This window comes from Homalodisca vitripennis, chromosome 6, assembly GCF_021130785.1.
Source record: "Homalodisca vitripennis isolate AUS2020 chromosome 6, UT_GWSS_2.1, whole genome shotgun sequence".
In the NCBI taxonomy this organism is placed as follows: domain Eukaryota; kingdom Metazoa; phylum Arthropoda; class Insecta; order Hemiptera; family Cicadellidae; genus Homalodisca; species Homalodisca vitripennis.
The window spans coordinates 111,132,282-111,156,761 of record NC_060212.1 but is presented as its reverse complement, the minus strand read 5'-3'; the positions used below and the strand labels follow the sequence as shown (position 1 = coordinate 111,156,761).

Genomic DNA, 24,480 nt, shown 5'->3' with positions numbered 1-24,480 from the left:
TATAATAATTATGGAACTTACTTTTTCAAGATATGTATTCACAGAGTTATAAGAAGTTGTCATTTCTGTAAGGCATTTCCCAGACTGCCTTTTTATTTTTATATTTATTTTTGTATCTAAATTTTTATATACTAAAAATTATACACTAATAATACAAATTATACAAATAATACAAATGGAAAGCGTTTCGGTGCATAGTGTATATATCTTAAAAATTAAACGTAGATAATAAAAATAATAATAATAAATAATTCTATGATCAAAATTAAGAGCGGAAATGTATCTTTTTGACATTGGTTTTATCGAAAAAACGTAATGTTTTTTCACCACAGACGGTGTGACAGTTATCGTGATTGTAGCCCATAACGTGACGTAAACCTCGTGCACTTTACGCCCTTACTTTAAGTTGTCCAATAATGGGAACTATCTCATTTTAAAGATACTTTATTAATACTCAACCAATTTACATACTTTTTTATATTTCGATTTATTATTTACAATCAAACATTTCAATGCTTCAGCATTTAAATACTCGAAAATTATACACTTAAAACAGTTCTGATGCATATTAATTATATGTTTGAAAAGGAACGTCTTCCATAACTCTAGGATAAAAATAAGGGCGTAAAGGAAGTGTGATATTAACGGTTTTCTTATCTCTTAAAATAGTAAATGCACAAGTAACTATGTTATACAAATCGTTTACGTTGGAATGTGTGATCAGGATAAAGTATTTCTGAATAGTTCTAACGCCTGAATTTTGCTAACTGGCACTTTAAATTCGTATAAGCCACATAGTAAGTATTCACTGATTGAAGGGCTACATCGCGTGTGCACTTAAAGTATGATTCTTCCAAAATCTAAACCATCGTCTGGTATTTTTTTCATTATCCTTTTATAAACTAGTGTGTTTTGAGCGGATTTTTAAAATTTTGAAGACATTTGGTTGGTCACAAGAAATATATGCTTTTTTATTAGTGGTAAGAAACTTACACGCATCACTTCTAGGTCTTGAAAAAAATGAAAAACAGAAATTTAGCAACTTGCTGTTAAAATAGAATGCAAATTACATATATTCAATAATAAAACACTAGAATTTATTTCTCTTAAATGAATACGTTGATAGCCAAACAACGAAGTCAGTAGACACTGACTTTAGATATTAGTGCTCAACAGTTTGAAGTCCCAAAAGAATCGAAGATATAAGAAACAAGAAGCGAAGTCGAACTGAAGAATGAATAGAGTTGGACTTAAACTTACGGACAAGACGCACCAAGTCCTTTCATGCAGATCTACAAAATTTAACAGAGGAAAGTTTACTACGGTTGCCAATTAGGATATCATTCAGCTAGGAATTTAGTTCCAATATCAAAGGAAAAAATATTTATATTTATAGTTTTTGCACGATGTCAGTGCTTACCAGTAATTTGCAATCTTTACTACCAAATCTACCAGCAATGTGCCAAGGTGACATCAGCCTCTGCCAGTATACTTCATCAGGACATCTCACAAATACGATTCTGCTCTCCTCCAGTTTAGTTTTTGTACAATACTAGTTATTATTATTAACTGGCATTCTTTACTAGCAAAAATTTGCCAGCAATGTGCCAAGGTGACGTCAGCCTCTGCCAGTATCCTTCATCACGACATCTAACAAATACGATTCCACTCTACTCCAGTTTAGTTTTTGAAAAATACTAGTTATTACTATTAATTGGCATTCTTTACTAACAGATTTGCCAGCAATGTGCCATCATGACGTCAGCCTCTGCCAGTATACTTCATCAGGACATCTCACAAATACGATTCTGCTCTCCTTCAGTTTAGTTTTTGCACAATACTAGTTATTATTATTAACTGGCATTCTTTACTAACAAAAATTTGCCAGTAATGTGCCAAGGTGACGTCAACCTCTGCCAGTATCCTTCATCAGGACGATTCACAAATACGATTCTGCTCTCCTCCAGTTGAGTTTTTGCACAATACTAGTTATTATTATTAACTGGTATTCTTTACTAACAAATTTGCAGCAATGTGCCATCGTGACGTCACCCTCTGGCAGTATACTTCATCAGGACATCTCACAAATACGATTCTGCTCTCTTCCAGTTTAGTTTTTGCAAATTGTATCTAATGCGTTGATATGTCCTATTTAAAATCCAAGTTAGATATTGCGAGTATAATGACAATACTTTCTGCACTGGCGTAATACTTATAGTTTGTAATCAGTTTTATCGTCAAACAGGAAACCTCAAAGATAAGGTGAAAAGTGGATCAGTTTTACTTCTAGACGTTTCCTTCAGCGAGTCAGTTTCCTTGTTTGGCCTCTGCATAATGTAAGTAAATATTAGATTTAATATAGAGTATGCTCCACAATTTATATTAAACTGGAATTAAAAAACGGTAGGTAATTATTCGTTGGTTATTTTAACAAATGTTTTAGCGTAGTTGGAACAACGCTGATTGGATTTTGATTTTGTTTTATGATGGAGAGGTGATCATCATAAAGGAAAACATGGTGCTTTTATTATGGCAATATAGAACTTTTGTGGTAGAAAATCGAGCGATCCTTTCCTAAAAGTATACCGTTTTAGGACTGCATTCTAAGTTTTCCCATCTTAATATTAATAAAGAAGAACATTAATTTTGAAGTTCAATATATTATAAAAAATGTATATCAAGTCTATCAGAGTTTTTTAAGAAGTAAGGAAACATCACTTCATGTTTTTATGCAAGATATTTACCCATAACTGCAAGTATAATGACAATACACATTTTTACGCCAGGTGTATTCATTATTTTTACTTGATTTTGTGGGAGATGCATAAGCTCTCCGTGCTAAATCTTTAGAAAAACTGTTCACAGAGGCAAAAATGAATTTGATTAAAAGTCTATATGTGTATAAACAACTTTAGTCTTTTAAAATGTTTTTTACGCAAGAAATACTTTAAGCTTGTTGAATTGACTTAAAATTAAGACGCCTAACCAATGAATACAATCATTATAAATATGAATATTTTTTTACATTGGCATATGTAAAACCCGTAGTATATGAGTGAATTCAGAGAAACAGTCAATGACTTAAATAAAGCATAAGGTTTTCGACTAATTGACAAAACCTGTTATGCGATGTGCAATTCTGTATTTACAACACGATTTATAGGTAATTATGTTTCACTCAAAATCTCAATAGAAGTGCACCTGGTAAAAGTACTAAATATCTAATGTTGTTAGTATTTCTTATTATTGCTTGCAAGATTAGATATATCTTGAAGTTGAGTGGAATAAAAAGCTAAAAGAGCCCTTCTTCAAATAAAAAAATTTTGAAATTGTATTATATTTTCATTTTATAATGGTTATAGCGTAATTTTCGTAAATATTAATATATTAGCTTAATAAATTCTAAAAATTTTCCTTTTAAATATTTCAGTAGTTTTAATTTTTTACTTGTATTGTTTTGCTGTTTTATGTGTGTTTATAAAGTATGTTAAATGTGTATGTATCATGGAATAAAACAACCTCTGTTCTCATACCGTAATTTTAATGTAATCATAAAACAAAACACGATCATTTATAAACTTACGATAGACCAATAAACATAATAACAGATATATCTATATGTTAAAGTTAATGATATAGTACAAAATGCATTGCTGCGACAATGAGGGAGTGATGTGCTTTTTATTTACAAAAAAAATTAATTTTGAGAAGGAAATTTTAAAAACTTGTCTTATATTTACATTATATTTAATTAAAAAATACAATTTCATTTTTAAATTTATAAAACCCTATCACACTCTAAAGATATAACATAATGAGTGTACATACTATTAAATGTCACATTTTATTTGGGCCTGAATATAATTGGCCTGATTGTCTATTTTAAACGCATGTGTAATTTCACGGGAAATGGTCTACTAACTCAAACCCTTTTCTAGTTTTTAACGGTTAGTCAGCAATGTATTGAATCTACATTACGTAGTGTGGACGAACAAAACTGGTTATTAGTATAAAGTTGAGCTGTTCAGCATATTTTTTTACTGAAACACCCGACACATTATGATACACGAACCATCTTACCTACCAGCACGTATGTCAGTAGTAAAATAGGGTTTCGGTTAGGATAATATATAAACATATACAGGGTATTCACAAACTTCTGTAGCTAATAGTTCTCACAATTTCTAACAAAAAATTTCATATACGTATAGGTTGAGATATGTCTTGTTTAGCCGCTTGTTATTAAAAAACCTTTATATCTAAAACTCAATCTAAAGAAAACAAATTTGGTCCATTGATTTGAATAGATAAAAAAGTTTTAAACATTGTAATATTTTCTTTAATATTAACAAAATGGCGTCTTTTGAAGGGTTTTAAAGTAAAAATTATAAACGTATATCTACAACCAATCTAAATGTACGCTTGCTCAAGCCAGGAGCGACAATAAACTGATAACCCTTAACTGTGACATGTTCGGCGCTCACGTACACTTAAAGTGGACGTACTGTACTCGCTTTTGCGTTGAATACCATTGGAATTTTAAAGAAATTGTTCAAATAGTTGTGTCAAATACATTTATTATAACTTTACTGGTTTTTTTTTTTGTTATTTGACTTAAAATTTTTTCAACATACGGAATTTAGTTAATACTAAACAAAATAACACAATTTTGTCTCTATTAAAATGTGTGGAGCCAAATCTGGTTTCCTTAGCTTTACTAGTTTTAGGGATAATATTCTTAAAAAAATGACGGCTAGCGACTAGACGACACATTCCTCGACCTATGTCTGTATAAAATGTATTATTTGAAATGATAACTAGTATCCTTCACAGAGGATTGTGACACCCTTTGGAAACACCCTGTATACTTTTATGAAAGTAGAAACATTGGAATACAGTTGAAAGCAGTTGTACGCGATGCAGCCCTAATGTAAGGACATTATAATAGGGTTAATTAAAACGGTAGGAGATTTGAATGTTTTGCAACATTCTATATTCTATGTGGAATATGCTTTGATCTTTATTCACAGAAATTGTAATTTCTTCAAGTAAACTTTTATAAGAACGTGTAATTTTTTAACGTATGTGTCTGTAAAACAATTTCAACTATAATACAAGTTATTGCTTATGTTTATCTCAGTTAAAATATTAATTTCTCTGTATTATATCTGCATAGGAGTTTTTTTACTCTGATTTAATTCAAATTGGTAAAAAATGTCTATTTATAGTATTTAGTCATTTTTTAACTAACTTTAATTTTTGTTTGATTATTTTAGGACTCTGGGTATTTTATTGAAAAAAATAAATAGATGTATTCTATTTTGTATTGTTCCTGTATTCTCAAATCAAGAAACTATTTTATAATATCACGTTTCGAGATAGCATATGATTGAATGTTTTGTAAGCGAGCTCAATAATGTAAACCTAGTAAGCGCTATTAAAGCTTATTAAAAAGTGTTTATTCTGTTATAATTTTATACAGCCACTTTACATATTATCTGATTGAAGTTGGTAAAATTTATTAATAACATTCAATTTATCACTTTATTTAGCCACTATACGCGTACATATTATCTTATTGAAGTCAGTCAAACTGATTAATCATGAATTATTTACTTAACTTTATTTAACTACTAAGCATTTTGTTTTAAAATATCTAAATAATGTGTGATATAGTATTAATTCGTTTATTTAATTGCTATATAAATGTTTGTGTGTATAAACGATTGATTTGGAGGACGATAAATTAATAAAAAATCCTGTTTGTCCTAACCTACCCACATTTACTGCGATGATAGACATAATTTTGTTAAATTTACAACATTTGGTTATATATCTACGCACCGCCCTATTTCTGTTTACTTTTTTACTATTGAAGTGTTATTTTTTATCACTTAAATATGAGTTCCAAAGGAATCATAACGATAAATTGTGTCCTAAAAGTTTAATAATGCAAGAAGTATTAAGGCACAATTTTAAAATCATATCCTATAAGAAGACAATCCTCGAAAATTTATTATAAATTTAGGAATTCAATAAATGAGAATTCTAGAAATTAGTTTAAATTTACAAACCTATTTTCTTTAATCGAACGATTTTCTTAAATTACATTACATAAAATTAAAAAACTGTAATTTCCTTAAGTTACAAATTACTAAATACATATAATTTTTAAATTCCATTGTTTGTTTTTCCGTTTTTATTTGGGTTTGGCTAAAAACCCCTATGAAATCCCAATTTAAATGTCTATAGTTTCTCATATAGTTATCATACATTGTTTATGTTTTCAAGAAAGGTATCTTAAACAGAAGTATCTCGACAATGTAAAAGAACGAAACTAAAACCGATTAAAGTACCTGCATGAACGTCCTTCAACACAGCAAATTAAAATATTAAATATATGTTTGGTTTTGATGAATGCTCGCTCGCTTATTCTGAATTTTTGAGATTTTATTCAATTCGAATTATTTGTTGTTGTGACAGTATTGTATTTAACACATTTAGTCTAACAGCCTAACAGTTTATAAAAAATTTATATAATGTATTTTATATGTTGTCTACATGTAATTACTGTAGTTTCTCGTATATACAACACTATAATAAACACCAGATACCTCTCAAATTTGACATGTTTGTTGCTCTCCGCTTATGCAAGCGTACCTTTAAAGTGGCCGTGCTCGCTTATGCGTTGACGGATTTCTTTGAAAAAAGTACCGTTGGGATTGTTATAAATATAGAAAAATAGTTTACATTAAAAACAATTTGTTACTGATACAAAACTGCTGATACCATTCAACTCACAAAATATTTGTTGCTCCTGGCTTGTTCTAGTATACATCTCAATGGACAAATTTTATTTTACATTATCCAGACTTTTTTTACAGATCATTTCTTATTTAAACTAAAACGTAATTTTGACTTGGTCAATTACATCCACACTTGTTCTAAATTATCAAATTGCATTTTGGGAGAATATTCTGGTACATACAAATCCGTTTTAATGAGTAACAGTTATTAATATTTAGTTACGAGCCAATACGTGTTGTGAAACCAATTAGTCGCCTTTTCTGTTAAATGAAGGCCGATGGTTATTTATCTCAATATGCAAGGTTTTTTCGTTAAACCAATACAATCCTTGGACAAAATTTGCTTGACAACTGATAATTTACATTCTTAGATTTTCAGTTATTGTAGTTTGAAATTGGATATTTTTTATTGGTTGTGCTACGTTTAAAGTTTAAGACGGATTAAAAATTTTGCATGTAGCAAAAAGTTTGTTGTCGCAAGAATGGCAACCTAAAAACTGTTTATTAGTATCTGAATTTGGAATTCGGTTAGGCAATAATAATTTAGGTCTCACCAGGAGGTTCTCAAAATTAGGGGCTTTACTAAAAGTAATTCTCGGGGGTTTGAAAAAAAAACTGTGTGTCCAGGTAGATGATTCTAAACCGCTGTAGGCCGTTTTTAATATATTATTAGTTTTATATAGCTGGGGAATTATTGCGATGATCAATGTTGGTAAATCTGTATAAGTGTTCTCGTAAGCGGAGATGCTGATGTTATTACTTTTTTGACTTATTTCTAATACTCTTAATAGAGCGGTTCCTAGCAGTAAATGCTCTAGATAATGTTTCAAAATAATGATGGTAATCCGAGTTGTTCGAACATAAAATGTTTTGCTCGGATTGATAAGCTTTTGGGTATGGACTTGTTGGATAGCAACCGTTATAATGCTGGTAGTGCATGGTATTAGTTTCCTTTACACGAATATTTGTTTTTAGATAACCAAGCCGTATGAAAATCTCCATATATGAAAGAGTTACAGTTTTTTTTAAGAAAAATTCCAAGTAAATTTAAAAAATTAAAATGTATTGGGCTGTTTCAGTAAATTTTCCAATAACGTTTTACCACATTCTCAGTCACTGAAAGTATCATCTATATTTATTTATTATTTTTAATTAGTTTGTAATTATGTATTAGATTAGTTCTTTACCTGAAGAAGAGATCAGATTGCAGATCTCGAAACGTAGTGTTACTGATTTCTTGTTTCACTGAACGATGGCAGATGTCCGGAAAATCATGTTTCCTTCACAATCCTTCCATCGTCAAAAATAGCCTTGAAACAAAGTATCATCTATATATCTCGCCAAACAAGAAGTTTAGATTGCGAGGATTTCAGAAAATTATGTTCCATGATTTTACGAAGTCTTTTTCTTTTATTGTTATAAGAAACCACCGCGCATTTAGTTTTTGCACACACACACACACACACGCATGAACGCGCACGTGCGAACAGACACACACACACACACAAATACAGGGTGTTTACTAAAGGGTGTCACAAACTTTTGTGGGTAATATTATTTATCATTTAAAACAAAAAATGTCATATAGTGTTATGTAGTGGTAACATGCTCGCTCGGAAAGTGAGAGACCCGGGTTAGAATCCTGTCGGAGCAAGCTCTGTTTTCGATTCAATGTTAATTGAAAATTTATTTTATTTTATTTTCTACTATATTCTGTAGCTTCCTTATGATTTCTCAACTTGGCTACGACATCACATACTTCTAGGTTTACATTACACCCATACAGGGTGTAAAGAAAGCCTCGCACGGGCTTGATAACTCCCGGACGATTACAGGTAAAGCAAGGAAACTTGGTACATCATTACTGCGCCTATAAATCCACTTTTTGAAGTAACTACCATTGCTCTACAAGGATTTTGATGAAACATTTTAACGTGAACATTGTCCAAGATGTACATCATTTTTAATTTGTAGACCATCCTCCATAGAAGGTGAAAAGTAAATAACTTCCTTAAAAACTATTTCTTAAGTCCAGTATTCATTTACAGTATACATACATAAGTTTCACTTACAGTTTTAACTTTCACAACTTGAGCAAATAAAAGAATATTAAACCAACCACATTTTAAATGTTTCAAGCTTTAAACCAGCGTAAGTTTTAAAAAGAGAGAACCCTTTCAGGTCGAATTTGCAGCATTACACTCTACTAATAGACAACTTTAATTTTATGTACTACTCGACCTATGCTCTAATTTAAGATTTCCTTCTGACTCCTTGCGGGCCATCCCCTTGACATGCCAAAAAATGGTAGTTACTTCAAAAAGTAGATTTATAGACATAACACTGGCTTTCATACTGATCAGGCTATGTTCATCTCACTAGACAATTCTCTTTCAGTTTTGATCCTGGGGTCACCATGTGTGTTCCCGAGTTCCACAAGGACATCCCTCCTGCAGCCTTCTACGCAATCTTCCTCCCGCTGTTCGTGGTGGGGACTGCCGGGAATGGTCTATACATGTTCGTGATCGCCCGCCATCAGAATATGTTGACAACGACGAACAAACTGATCTTCAGTCTCTGTCTGGCGGACACTATCATCATCATCAGCTCCGCGGTGGCGCCCGTACTGGACAACGCCGCAAACGTTCCTTTCTCTGTCTGTGGACTAATACAGTTCCTGAGGGAGACGGCGGTCGGTGCGCTGGTGTATACCCTGGTAGTCCTGTGTGGAGAAAGATACTACTCCTTTGCCTACCCCGAGGACGCCCAAAGCATCACTCCCAGGGTTGCCAACTTTATGGCTATCGCTGTATGGATCTTGGCGGGGTTCCTCGCCCTTGGCAAATTCCTAAGTTTGGACTCCACATGCACGAGGAAAGGTTGGATGATTAGTTCCAAAGAGCTCGTTAGCGATTATTCAATCGTAGGATTCGTGGTTATATACTTTCTACCTATATTTTTTACAACTATGTTCTACGTACTGATGGGTCGAGAGTTCTATCTCACAAACCTCCCCCTGGAATCTGTAGAAGCACTCAGACTGATGGAGGCGAAGAAGAGGTTGACACGGGTGGTCTTCGCCCTGACCTCTTCATTCATTTTGTTCTTTGCCCCTTACTACACGATTCGCTTATTGGTGTATTTCGACTGCCAGAAACTAGAAAACTGGACTCATTTTACCGCGATAATATTGTACTTAACTAATGTGTACCCCTGCACCAATCCAGTTGTTCTGTACGTGACCAGTGCGTTGTGCAGGAAAGTTGTCAACCAGTATCTGTGCAATCGGGAACAACAGTCAGTAGTTGAGTCTGAAAAAACTGATTCCCCGAAAGAACTTGAACTTCCTGACGAACCCAGGACCAGAGTGACATCACTGTAGCAAACTCTCAAACTGGGTACATATCGCTGGGATTTCTGTACCACCAAAATGTGTAAGCTTAGAATTTTACAAAACAGTACTTTTTTTGGCTAAGAAAATTGTTAGCGGAAATTTAATTTGATAAAAAATGTATAGTATGATGTAAACTTTTAATATCAAACATTTTTAACTTCTAGTTTGTTGTAATGAAAGTGAACTTAGTTGTAGAGTTACATTTTACCATATTACTTTATAGCGGTTATTTTTAATATTAACATTTTTTGTATATTTAAATAATGGCTATTTTTACTGTGTATTATTACTAGTATGCGTTGATATCATGGGATGTACAGGACTTGATGTAATGTTTAGAAAATAAATACTTTTTTAATTTAATTTTTAATTTACGTTTATTTTCCTTAGCAAACCGAACTTTTCGTAAACCTTTTTTTATAAAACTCCAACGTGCCGAGTTTGATGTGAATTATTTTATAAGTTTAGAAGCACCAAAAATACATCTTCTGGTGATTTATTTAATCAAAGTACATAACATTAGTATACTGTCCCTCACCCCTCCCCAAGTCCCTAGTGCTCTTAACTGGGCCAGTTGTATTGAAAAAGTTCTACATAAGCCTAAATTTACATCACCATTTCTCAAATACGTATAAAGTGGGAAGTTTTATGTTTGTCTGTCTTTTTCACTATATTCAAAATACAGCAGGTTTCTCACCAATAGAAGTTTTCGAAAGATCATACAGTTTTAAATTCGTGACAGAGTGAATAAGTTGCCTAGCCAATGTTGTATGAAAATGTAATAAGGGACATTTCGATATAATAAGAGACATGATAAAAAGTATGTTGTCTTACACATCTAAAAAATGTAATAACTAATTACTGCTCACTAAAACATCAGTAGGCCTGGTTAAACATTTCATTACTATTTTTGAAACGCGTGACTATTGCGTATTATGGCTTTCCAAGAATAGTATGGCTCGAGTTTCAAATTTCGTTCAAAATATTTAAAAAATACTTAAGTGTTTTTCCTTTATCTGTGGACTGTACGCCAGATGACTTTTTATAAGAAAGCAATGACGTAATTCAGGAAATGAATAAAGTATAATTCACGCTGAGGAAGGGGTTGATCGTCAGCCTCTGCAGTCTTAGCGGGAGTCAAATTGGATGGTAGAGAAAGGGTTACAAATACTAAATATTACAATTATAAACTTTAATCACTTTTAGCCTCTTTTATACCATGTACAATCAAGTAAAACAATAAAACGTAACCCTTTTATTCATTAAGTAAAAAGAAAACGTAATAGACTGGGATCAATGTTTAATTCGGTGGTAATAATTATTTGACTTCAATGCACTCTTACATTATTGTACCTTAGATATGTTATCGGAACTTTTATTATTATAACACTGTTATAAAGCCTAAATTGCTGAACAAAATTTTTTAGAGAAAGATTTCATGTGTACACTTTTAGTTTTTCGTGAAATTTTATTTCTACATAGAAAAGAATGAGTTTTATGATGGTACATCTCCAACAATGGAATTTGGGTAAGCCTAATTGAAGCCTATCACTCCGTAGGCATTTCTGTCTGTCCCCAGAACATATAGAGAATAAAATGAGTTTTATAGATTTGAAATTTTGCATGCAACCTCAGAGAGGTCTGTTACACGGCATATGGTATGTCAAACTCTTACCTTGTAACTATATAGGAATTTAACAGTAAGTTTAACAGGTACGTTTTGCCACTGAGAGTATACAGTATGTTATAGACTATATAGTATGTTACAGGTTTAGCGTATAGATTCTCACCTGAAGCGCGACGACGCAGGTTTGTGGTTGTATGGGTTCAGGAGGAGGCCTAATTCTATCCTGTCCCGTTGCAAATCCAAGACCTAGAAAAGCAAACACCAACTTATTTTTTAAACGAAATATTAACGTAGTATCTGTAATAAATAAATATTGAATAACAACTGATAGGACTCCATTCTTACGACAATAGAACACTGCATTTCGAGTATTGGACTATTTTATATTCTTCAGGCTTAAAATATCTTAAATTATAAGATTAAACGATCAAAAATTGTTTTATGATTCTTCTCGTAACCCGTAAACCATCACCATATTTTGATTTGTCCTAGATAAATAATATACATGCATTAAGATTATTACACCTGAAGAAGAGGTTGGGTTCCACTCCTCGAAACTTAGTGTTGCATCTTTATAACATATAACGATGGTAAATGTTAAAAATCTTCTTACCTTTTCAAATGAACCATCGTCATCACCATACATGTTTAAACATATACCTACTTTGCGTAAGGATAGTAAGAGAGATTTCTTACCACAGCAAAATCCACATATTTTGGCCTGTTCTTTATCAGTTTTTAACAAATGCACGGTATTATTTAAGAGTCCGAATTTAATTTATGCAACAAATGATAAAAAGTGCGTACCAGGTGAAAAATAAAGTGAATCTTATCCTGTTTGAGAAAGCATTGAAGGTATTGATGGACTCACTAAGATTTTATAAGTACTACAAAAATAGTGTGTTCTTTTGAGCATGCATGAAGTACCGTGACCCAGAGAGCCATACTCAGCATGAACAGACTGTGATGAATTATGGTTCCTTTCAAATTGTGGTTACAGTGGAGGAGCTTTCCTCCATCTTGCGGTCGCATGGCGGCAATATAATGAACCACAATAGAGTAGAAAACAGTATGTGTCAAAAAGATTTATCCTGTCATACAAATTTAAAGTAATAACGTAAGGGAGTTAGTTATGAAATATCCTTCTTTTTATTATTTTTCCAAATGTCCTCCCGGCGTTTGCAAATTATGTAAAATGTCCGTCTTTTTGGAGAACAATTAAACGTTAAAAATAGTAACATTACGTTAAAAAATTCTTCCAAAGTCCCGAAGATAGGCAATGAAACATTATAGCAGCGCACACGTATTGTCATGGCATGTGAACTGCTGTTAGATTCAGTTGTATGTTGAGTGTAGTCTATAGTGTCACTGACTCACTGTTGTTTTTATCCGCTCAGCTGCACTGGCGCTACTACCCCTTGATTTTGTTATTTATGTATTAGGAATTATAGGCCAATTTTGTTATAATACACTATAATATCGTTCTGTTATAGTGATAATTTATCATATACGTCTGTTAGTATTGCTTAATAATAATGTAGTGAACCAATGCTATGAATTAATTTAAAGTATTTCACAAAATTCATTTTTATATAATTCTAAAAATTTGGGTTCTTATAATTCTTAAAGCCGAAAATTCGAACAATAATTAATTCTCTTATCTCTTATATCTTATGTCACATACAAAATAAAAGCCTCAGATAATACATTTATCCTTCAATATACACTTTATTAAAATGAGCTCTTTTTATTTTTCGATTTATATCAAAACAAATCTAATTTGAGTTTTTTATCAAGAAAAACAGTACTAATTTATACTGTGCGTTTTTAATAATGTATAAATAAATGATTTTTCGTTTAATACTGCCCTCCTTTTAGTTTTAATCTCCTAATTTTTCACCACCAAAAGTCCTCCTTTTAGGGATTTTCGTCTGGTCACCCTGTATATGACAGTTAAAAACTTTTTAAAAACGGTTTTCACCCAATTCGACTATACAAAACTGACCTTAATTTTTTTGTTCACTTAGCATTGAAATAAATATACTACTCTCTCTCAAGTTCAAAGTATACCACATTATAAAAAGGAGTGAATTTAGTATGAGACATACTAAAACATAGCGCAGACTGAACATTTTGTCAAACGAAACCCATATTGAACTTTAGTCGTGCTAGTTTTGGTGGGGGTCGAAATCAATTGTTTCTCTCAGATTTTTTTAACTTGACACATTTAAATCCAACCGTCACACATGTAATTAAATATTAAGACATCGCCTGGCTAAATGCAGACCCTTGAAGTACCTTTATCCAGTTGTAAGGCGTTGATATAACTATCATTTACGTGTCTGACAGTAATTGGTTGTATATTAGTGTAGGAAAATATAATATGAGAAATAATTATCGTTTCATATTTCAAACCTTTTCGGTACCCTCCAATTTCAACCTCCTGAAAAATTAGCGTGGCTGAACATAAATTTATTTCTAAGGAAAAATTCAACTATTGATTTCACGAAAACCCATTTTTCGTGCTCTTGCAGTGAAAATCGGTTCTTGGCTTCTAGACGATAACGACAGTAGAAGCAGTCGATACGGAAAGGTCGCTTCTAATCCCTACACCCATGTCACCCTACACAAGATGATCGTAGAAGTGATCACTGCCTACTTGGCACCAGAGATGTATGTGCCAACAATGAGTAGCAGGACTACCGGCAATAAATGACTGATAGCAGTGTGACGATGCTTGTACACGGCACTTCACTCAGGTGACATGGGTAAGCTGATGCGTCAATGGAAAGTCTGGGAAATGGTTGTACTAACAATATAATCTCTAGGTTGAAGTCTGTACTGAGGTAATATCATGTTGTAGGAACGTACAGAGATCTTGTGGAGGGGGGTTTGGTACCTTCTCGCGAAATAAATGTGGCAGCTGTATACAGGATGTTTCAGAAGGCATCGCCACAATGCACAATCTTATTCCTCTTATCAAAATAACAAAAAAGTTCATATAAACATGGGTCCAGAAATGCTTTGTTGGCTAGTAATTGCAGGTTCAAAGATTTCACCAGAAATTCAGCTTCCTCAGTGAAATTAACTTACATTGCACTTTTTGGGTGTTAATTGAGATAGGTTTTATGTAGAATGAGCTGACAAATCGTATAAAACCCGTCCCAGAATTCTATCTCCAAGGAGAAAATCGTGGTAAAGCAAAAATGTTACGGTTCAAAACACACTATTTTTGCGTTTGGACTACAATATCTCAGTTTTAAAGACAAATTTCGATAAAATGTGTTTAGAAATTGATTATCAAACAAAATTATGTAAATTAAATGAACAACAACGGAATATTTATCTTTTACTTTAAATTTGGTATAAAACACGTAGTTTTCATAATTTTTAGTTTTGTGGGTTCCTTAATGAAATTGAATTTATAACTTATGTAATTAACAAACCCAATTAACACAATCAGAATTTCAGTTGAAATTTTTGACCCTTTATAACTCGTCTACGAAGCATTTCAGACCCATGAGGACGAGAGATATACAGTTGCACTTGAGCTGATTGGAGATAAACCACTTCGCAATTCTTCACCTAATTTCAGAGTTTTCTGCCAAGCCCAGTTCAAATCTTACAAGAAAATTTCAATAAAATCTGAAGGTTTTATCTAGCTTCTCACTTTCAAATCCAAACGTCTCAGGGTATGGTTCACAAAGCAGTATGTGTGAACAATTTTACAATCCCATATTCCTGCCTTACACCCCATTCCGTACGATTGAGTTGAAAACTGCTAACCTGGCATTGACCTCATTAAGGTTGTGCTTGAGTCAGTATCGCAAACTCTGACCGCTAGATCGCACGAGCAACGTCATTTCCTGTCCTCTACAGTTCCTGCGATAAGCAGTCCGCTGGTCCATTCCCCTCCATTCCAAGTACCGGGAATTAGTTATCTGTCCCACCTGCTCATATCTCTCTCAGTCCTCCTGAATCCTAGATCTGACAGTTTCTTAAGTAGGGGTGTTCTATTTCATGTTTTGCATGCGTTATTTTAGAAATTCATAACAAATGTTTGTATACTCAATGCATCAAGTAATTAGTATTGCTTACTGTCAATAAAATTCTGATTTCTTAAAAATTCTTATTTATGCACCAATACAAATATATTCACGCTCGACACAATTTCCAAATTCCCACCTCACTCCCAAAGTTCCTTTTACATTGTCAACAACTTAATCACCTACTAAGGAAATGAACAGAAATGAAATGAAAAGAAATGAAAGACACTATTACACAAATTACTGTTCTTTTAATTTACTTAACTCCTACATTTACCACACTAACTTGCATAAAAATTTCACTACATTTTATATAGCTATGTACAATAATAATCAATAAGTAGGCTGTACAAATTAATTTCGTGTCTGACTGTCCGTTTGTTTGTTCTTATGATATCTAAAGAATTAAATGAACTGTAGACTTGAAAATATGCATGGAACTTCATTGACGCCTGTTACACGACATGAGCTCGGAGCACTTTACTTTCTTATTAGTTGCGAAACCTTATTCCCCTCAGAAAAAATAGTTTGTAAAAAAAGACCTCTAGATTTTTATAGCACAGACCTGATTTTAGGATTTGGAGGTAAAGTTAAATCTTTGTTGTTGTTTCTGCATAGTATTTTCATTCTGTTCAATAATTTACAAAGTAGGCATTTCCTCGCCTATTGGAGTACGAAACAACCATTGGGGTGACATCTCAGTTTGTACGGTTACAACTATTTCCAGTATTCTCGAGCGGTCAACACATTACGATTAAGCGGGTTCTGGCTGAAATTGGGTGAGATCACAAGACTTTATCCAGCCTTCTTGTATACCTGAGACGATTAAAGTTATATGGTGTTATCGAAGTTTGCCATGCAGTATACCTAAGTTTATTGGCTATGGTACATGTCTCAAAGAAAAAAAATTACTTATTATGTCAACAACTTAAAACATATGTGTGCCATTTATTTGTGCTTTTAGATCTAGAATTTATGTTAACAGACTTTGTTTCCTTTAAATTTACTTATATTTTTTTAAGAACATGAGTGCATTTTTACTCTTTGTAGAACACGTTGTTATAACAATATTGTCAGAAACAACTTCAACGAAAGTTTAAATATTTGCACATTCTTTTACCAGTATGACTAACGAACGTTGTTACAACTACACTTTGCAGTAGTTTTACGTTCACTAAGAAATATGTAGAGGAATACATACATAATACTAAAATTTTAAAGAGTTGAAAATACTCATTTATTAAGTTAGACTATTATAATATCGTATTAGATCAGTTAAATAAATGTAAAGTTATAAAGTGACCAAAAAGTCGCCTTCAACCTTTTAGATACACATTACTACACACCAAAGAGATGTATGTGCTTAAGTATTTTGCAAGGAGCAATGGAATATACATATATTACATTTGATTACCGTTTATGTAAGACAGAAATGTACAATTTTTTGTAGTTTCAAAGTTGAAATTTAATTTTAAAGTATCATTATTATTAAAATCCCATTAAAGCGATTACCCAGGACACGAAGTACCAATAATACCAATAACATGTCACTAAAGACGTCAATCTGTATAATGAAAAAACAAAATTAAAAGGTCCCAATATAAACAAACCTAAGTTAAATTATGATTCGTTTGGTCAATCTAATAATAATGGGATTTAATTTAATTTCAACCCTCAGATATGTATAGTTAAAACAACTGTAATCTGTAACTTTTCAATAGAAACCTTATGAAAGGCTATTTGTACCTGTACCCGGTAGTAATCTACAGAATATATAGTATAGTATTAAATAATTAATTATGATATACCTATTATGTAGTTTCACAGACTAAATTCAAAATTAACAAAAGAGTCAATAGTGCACCAAATTGGTTTTCAAAGCATTAGGAATAACCGTAATTTATAATAATAACATAAGGTTTTAAAATTTTCGGTTTTTAGGAAAAATAAAGCCAAGAAGCCAAGATTACTGATAAAAACGTAAAGTCTTAAACCGTCTACAACCACGTGACAAATTTAACCGCGCGGCCTAGAAAGAAATCAATGAAATTCAACTGAGGTCTATGTTTATGTAGAGGGTAACTTATCATACAGTTCATCCCCCCACGATGGGCCACGCACCCGTAGACCTCAAAGGGATTTTGGGAAGACACCTACAGCGTCCTTCTACAGAGTTGCTCAACTTTATCTGTACCACAGCCCGCCCAGCACAATAGAACACCGCTCCGACAGTGTTGCATCAATACAAGACAATATCATAATGATTGATGCGATCACAATGAGTGTGCTATGCATCAAATAGGATTAACAGCAGCCTTCCACCCGTGGTAAACAGCTTGGCGTTGGAAAATTTGAGGGGTCCAGACAACTGATATTTTCCCGTAGTGGACAGAGAACAAGGCCCAATTTTGTTCCTTAAGAAGTTCTTGACCCGTTTCTTTGTTGAGAACGATCTTTCAGCAGTACACGCCAGTAACACTGAATTGTTTAAATAATAAATTTTTACAAAAAAATTAACTGAAAAAATTGAAAATTTGGGTGGGGTCCGGACCCCTTGGACCCCTCGCTGAATACGCTCTTCACCCCAACAAGTTTATTCCAATAGGCTAAATAAGCCAGTATCAAAACATCTGTTACACACTGATCTGTTAAAATACAGTTTCACTCTGAAATAGTATCAGATTCAAGGAGTCTAAATCATTGTCGAACCCAATTTACATATGTTTTAACCTGTTAAGATATCACAATTAAATGAAATCGCATAAGTTAGAACCGATTAAAAAGTTTAGCTACAATTTATTTAACAACGCGCATAGCAAAAGTAAATATTAACTTATCAAAAAATATGGTTAATTGCTGTATTACACCAGTGCCTTAACCAGTACATGTGTTTCATCCTTGTCATGGGGAGAGCTAAATATCTCTTAGTCCGTTACAATACAGCACCCCTCCGAGAACTTCTAACTTAAACGTTTCATTTAATTAATTTCCATTTCTTTATCGTTTTAAGATTCTTATAACTTATGAATAATGTACATTCTAAACTTATTAATGTAGTATTACAATACAATTTTATGATTACAATTTTTATCTGTTTTATAGTGTGTATGTCGGTAAGGAAGATTTCATGCACAAGCTGTACAGTGGCGCTTCGGCGGAAATCCTTAATAACTACTGACGGAGTTGCTATTCCAAAACATTGAGCCTTGTCATATTGATTGCTAGATTTATAATAAATGTTATTCCTCCGTTTCCTATCAAAACCCTTGGAGAATAAAATGAAATTGAAGAAACTATTAATAAGAATTGACATAATGACATTTAAAAAAGACTACTTTAAATTTTAAAATTAGCAACGCAATTATTTACATAATAATATTATTAGCAAAATCTATTGGTCAAGGAATTTTCAAATTCAAAATACACTAATACTAGATGTTACCCGCGGCTTGGTTTGAAATGTTTAAAATCAAAGACTGTAGTACACTTAGTCAAAGAACTTATGATGTAATAATATAATGGTCCCATGTGATATCTTCAAAACGTAAGTAGGCATACGATCAGGTGCGCATTATTTCACCGTTCATGGTTAGACCATCAGAGGTGGAGAGACTACCTTACATCACGTTTTGCGCATATAAGAGCATTTCTGGGTCATATGAATTGTACTTCTTATGCAGCAACTGATTTTTCCATGATTCCTGATTAAGAAAATGTACATATATGTCTCAAGAATCTCCTTTGGTTCAAAAAACCATCTGGTCCCATCTCTTGTGATATATTTCCGGTTTAATACACTACAAGTGCCATATCGTTGAGATTGCACCGTTGTCCCTATTAAAGAAGTACCTATATTTACCTACTTAGGACTGTGAAGCCTACCTAGGTCAAAAAGTGTCTACTCCGCGTGTTTTGTTTTAATTCACTTCTATTCAAATCTGTGTTTGCTTTATTGGCTCGACCAAGTATATATAAAACAGGATATATTGGTGTGTGAGTTTGTGTAGATTTAGGAATGCAACTCCTATTAAAAAGCGTTGACTGTTTAAGATATTCTCATTACCATAGTTGAATATGTCATGTCCTAATGAATAGAATATAATATGTTAACACATAAGACTGAGAAACATATTCTGTCAAAAATGGTCTACCTACGTCTCTTGCAATCTTCTTTTGGTCTAAGATATATCCAGAGCCATTGTTGAGTTTGCCTTGTTGTTTCGATGAAGAAAAAATAAATGCATACTTAGTTACTGACAAATCCACTAAGATCAAAATCCTCTAGTTCCGTTATGAGGAGGAAATCCGTAGGAAGTTCATGCAACATTTCAGTAATCAGTTATAGTCTTGTTTTTTGTACTTTAGGAATGTCAAGGTAGCCAACCAGTTTTGAGTATATAGACATTCTTGCACATAAACTTTCACAGTTATTATAAAACATAAAATATTATCATTAAAATAGTGGTTAAATGAATTAAGCATATAGTTGCGCTATCCATGTTGACACAAACAATGTTGTTGATCAATGACACAATGTTGTTAATTACAATAACAGGAGTTATCAGTTCATATTTCGTAACTTTACATTGATATTTCATAACTTTAGAGACTAAGATGGAGTATTTTGCTACTTTAGAGGCCAGTGGGGCGTAGCCGATAAATATTTTCGAAATAATCATCTCAGGGGCCTGATGATGATAATGAAATTCAAAATTTCAGTACAATCGGTTGAATATTTTATACGTGAAAGCAAAAGAAACAAACAAAGGAACTTTCGCATTTATATTATATAAGGATTGCATATTGCTCTGCCGTTCCAGAGAACGGGTTGTAAGATTTTCCGTGAGGCAATACCATCAAACTGCATTATTCGAAATCATGAAGTAGGAAAGTTAGTAATTTTACTTTTGTTTTACTTTTAACGGCGTTGATAGCGTAATCAATAAATTATAACCACTAAGCTGTTTTCTTACTCCTGCGGAAAAAAATGCGGTATAATAAAATAGTGGTATTGCTAATTTCCCTGCTGCTAATGGATTCAATGAGCTACAGTTACTCTTACGGTCGCAAAATAATTTGTATGTATTATTCAGGTATTGCAAATTGCATTGCCTTTTGTTGTCTAGGCTGACAGTAAGGAACTCAATGAGAGTAAGATTTTTCCTGAAAATTTTAAAATGGCACAGTCAGGTAATAGTAATTACAACTTTGTTGAGATAAATGTAAATATTTAAAACTCTAAACCCTTCCTAAGGCTTCGAAATAACAATTTATACACTTACTGTTGAGTAACATGGACAACTAGGGCTGGAGGTGTTAGTCCAGAGATAATGAAAAGAATAAAATCAATACGAAGGAACTGCAATACAGCCGTATAATCCTTAAGGATAACAGTTAAAGAATGGTCACCGTTTTTTAAATTAAATACTTATGGACTAACCATATATACTATAACTATTTGATGATACTATCAGTATACAAGTCTCAAAAAATACTGAATGTTCTTAGTAGTTCAATAATTTACAATATCGGTTTGAAATTTGTTTACTAAATTGCAACATTAGTTCGGCAAAACAAGACTATCAAATATCTGCGTCGCATCAAATAAACTATAACTGACTAAAACAACTTACTAAACTCTATATTTAAACAAATGTGAGTATGAAAATTTGTATAAAAAAAGTACAATTTTAACAAATAAAATAAAATTAACAGTTCCCCTTGTAACTGTCATGAAGCAATGCAACTACATACGTATTCGGCAATAGTATTCAAAAAAACCTCAGGCGCTATTATACGTTGTATTGTGTGAATAATCATTTCAAATAACAAATAGATTCCTATACACCCAACAGCACACAAGAATGTATTTATCACAATGAAAATGTGCCTAAAATTTGCTAATTGTGAGCTAATATTTAAACGGAATGAAAAAGGAAATAATCTATAATCAGGTTAAAAATCATAACAACTATATTAAATTAGGTATTTTTTAAACAAATACAACATAAAAAAAAGGAAAGAAACTTAACAGGAGATAAAAATGGATACGAAAGGTACAACATTATTCCTTTTTTATTCAGCCTCTAGGATGAAAAAGTTCAGAAACCTGAGTTTCAGATCCAACTAGAAACTAAATAGTAAAGCTATAATAACAGGAGTTATTTTAAAATGTAGTTTGTTTCTTTCTGTGTTTAGTCAAATAAAGCCAAATAGTTTACAAACAATAGATTTCATTTTTACGCCGTAAAATCAGACACAGATACTGTTTTTGGCACCTTTTTTACTAACTTCAATTAATTGGTAAAAATTTATAACACGATAATGTGTGACGTGTGAAAAGTTAGCTAAAGCCGTACCGTGTAATTATCATTTTAACTTTCTTATGCAGCTCTTGATGTAATTTTCTCGGGCATGTAATTCCATACTATTAAAAATTTAATTGAACAAATTAACGTTTAATTTTTAACACGTTTTTACCTGCGCAGTTTGTTAATTTTTGCACACAAAATTGGTCTTGTATGTGCGTGCTTGCATGTTCAAATTTGAACGCACAGAGAGACTACTTCGTTTATAGCTTTAACCGCAGGCCACTTAACTGTACACTTAAAAGCTTCATGTTGTGTACTTTATTACAAATTACAGTAACATAATATTTTATATAAAACAACGATTTTATCCATGTACAACAGCGATATGGTGAAAACATTTCTTTGCCCCTTCATTCCAACACTTTTGCAGTTTTTTGGATTTTACAATAAATATGTTAAGTATCATATCTTGGATGTTTTTTTCAGATTCTACTTTTAAAATTATGTATGGTATACGATACATAATTGATGCAGTTGAGAATACTAAATTGCTAATAAAGATTATGTTAGTGATAAATTTTAAAAATCTAATGTCTTTTAACATTGGTAATACAAAAGGGCACAGGAAGTGTTGAAATGCCCTAATACTAGACACTGTCCCTCAGTAGCAGGATGATGACGTAGTATTTCTATTCTACGAGTATAACTAGGCTAAATTTAAGTTGCGTATACAAAATCGCAAGTGCATAACTAAAACTATGTTATACAGTACAATTTACCATCTAGAATACATAGATGTAATACCTAGAATACATCTTACCTGTCGCATTCGACATGTCTTGACTATAATTATTTTATAAAGATTGGTCCACATCACGAAACGTTGTTAATATAAACATGTTCAGAAATATGTATACACATATCGTTGTTTATTAATTCAAGCCATTATGAGAAATTATTATTATACACATTATTTTTAGTGCCTGAGATTATTACAGTAATTTTAAAATTACGTCCTTTGACGAACAATATGTAAATACAGATACATTTAGTACTCGTACATCACTTAGGGAAAGATTCAAACAGATTAAACTAGAGAAACAACCCTATATGCATGTCCTTAGTTCTCTATCTAATTTCCTGTTTGTATTGTTTCACATTAGTGTTGATCTAATGTATTAGAGTCATAAATGTGAAATTTTTAAATTATGGAATAGAATAGAAAGTTCTATTCTACAGCAAGCAACATTATTCTAAACAAAGTCCTAGGCTGGCAAAATAGCGGTCTGTAAAAATATAACGTTAAGTTTTACAAATTGTCTTACTATATGCTAAAACAAACTGTTTTTATTTATATTTCGGGCGCATAATATTTATAAAAAAATATGGCACACGTAAAAATTATCAATAACTTTTTTTACTCTCATAGGACAAGAAGCTTAAAAATTGCACCTAGTCCTATAAGGACCTTTGCGCTGCTTTTGGAGTGACAGGATATTCTGGATTGGTAACGTTGGGGGTAGGGGTTGCCTCTTGTCGAGATTCACGAGGAAAACTTTTGGACACTGATCTTAAGTCATGTCCCCTAGAAAGAAGAAGAAGCCAGCTCTGTACCAGCCTCTCCAGTCAAATCAGGGGTGGTACACCCTTATGTATAGGCTGACAAGAACCTATGATTCTTATGAAAGAAACCCACCGACTTCCCACAGTCATCTCCCTACTAGACCTATCGAATTACCCTTGCACCCCAGAATCTCGACATTTGCTGTTAGTGATGTACCGCTCCTGGACATCCAAGAGGTTGCCCAGATTTAAGTGACACATCGGTTTGCAATGTGCTCAGCGTGAGTTAAACCAGCCAGAAGTGAACCCTTCTGGGGGAATCAATAACCTTAAATAAGTTAATAATCGATGTTATAATATAGATCGCCAAACTTCGGAATATGTTACTGGTTGTATCCTTAATTGTTTCAGTTCCATTTGGTTGGTCGGTGAGTGCAGATCTATTGAGACCTGTATTCTGAAGTTCAGTTTTAATAATTAGTGTTTAGTTTTCATTAAGAGCATGTTTCAGAGTTAGTGTGCGGGGAATAGACACACAACATTGGTTGTTGTTTTTCATGACATAACGCTCAGGTATGATTTGTTTACTACAACTTAGATTGTAGATATGCATTAATTTAGTCATTTACATGAAGAAGAGATCACATTGCAGATCTCGAAACGTAGTGTTACTGATTGTATTGTATCCTTCAGTAAAAAAATCTTGTCTCCTTCACATTCGGAACATAGTTGA

General features: G+C 32.6%; 1 protein-coding gene and 1 non-coding gene across 2 annotated transcripts; one reads left to right on the top strand and one right to left on the bottom strand.

Moving 5' to 3' along the window:
* The first annotated feature begins 2,256 nt into the window (after positions 1–2,256).
* On the top strand, positions 2,257–10,563 carry LOC124365251 (neuropeptide CCHamide-2 receptor-like). The gene is made up of 2 exons (XM_046821215.1): positions 2,257–2,336; positions 9,204–10,563. Exon 2 carries the CDS (start codon positions 9,223–9,225, stop codon positions 10,186–10,188), a length of 966 nt encoding a protein of 321 aa, XP_046677171.1. The 5' UTR covers positions 2,257–2,336; positions 9,204–9,222; the 3' UTR covers positions 10,189–10,563.
* Positions 10,564–18,710: 8,147 nt separating this feature from the next.
* Positions 18,711–18,814, bottom strand: LOC124365644. The gene has a single exon (XR_006922739.1). It is a non-coding gene; the product is annotated as a U6atac minor spliceosomal RNA (small nuclear RNA).
* Positions 18,815–24,480: the final 5,666 nt, after the last annotated feature.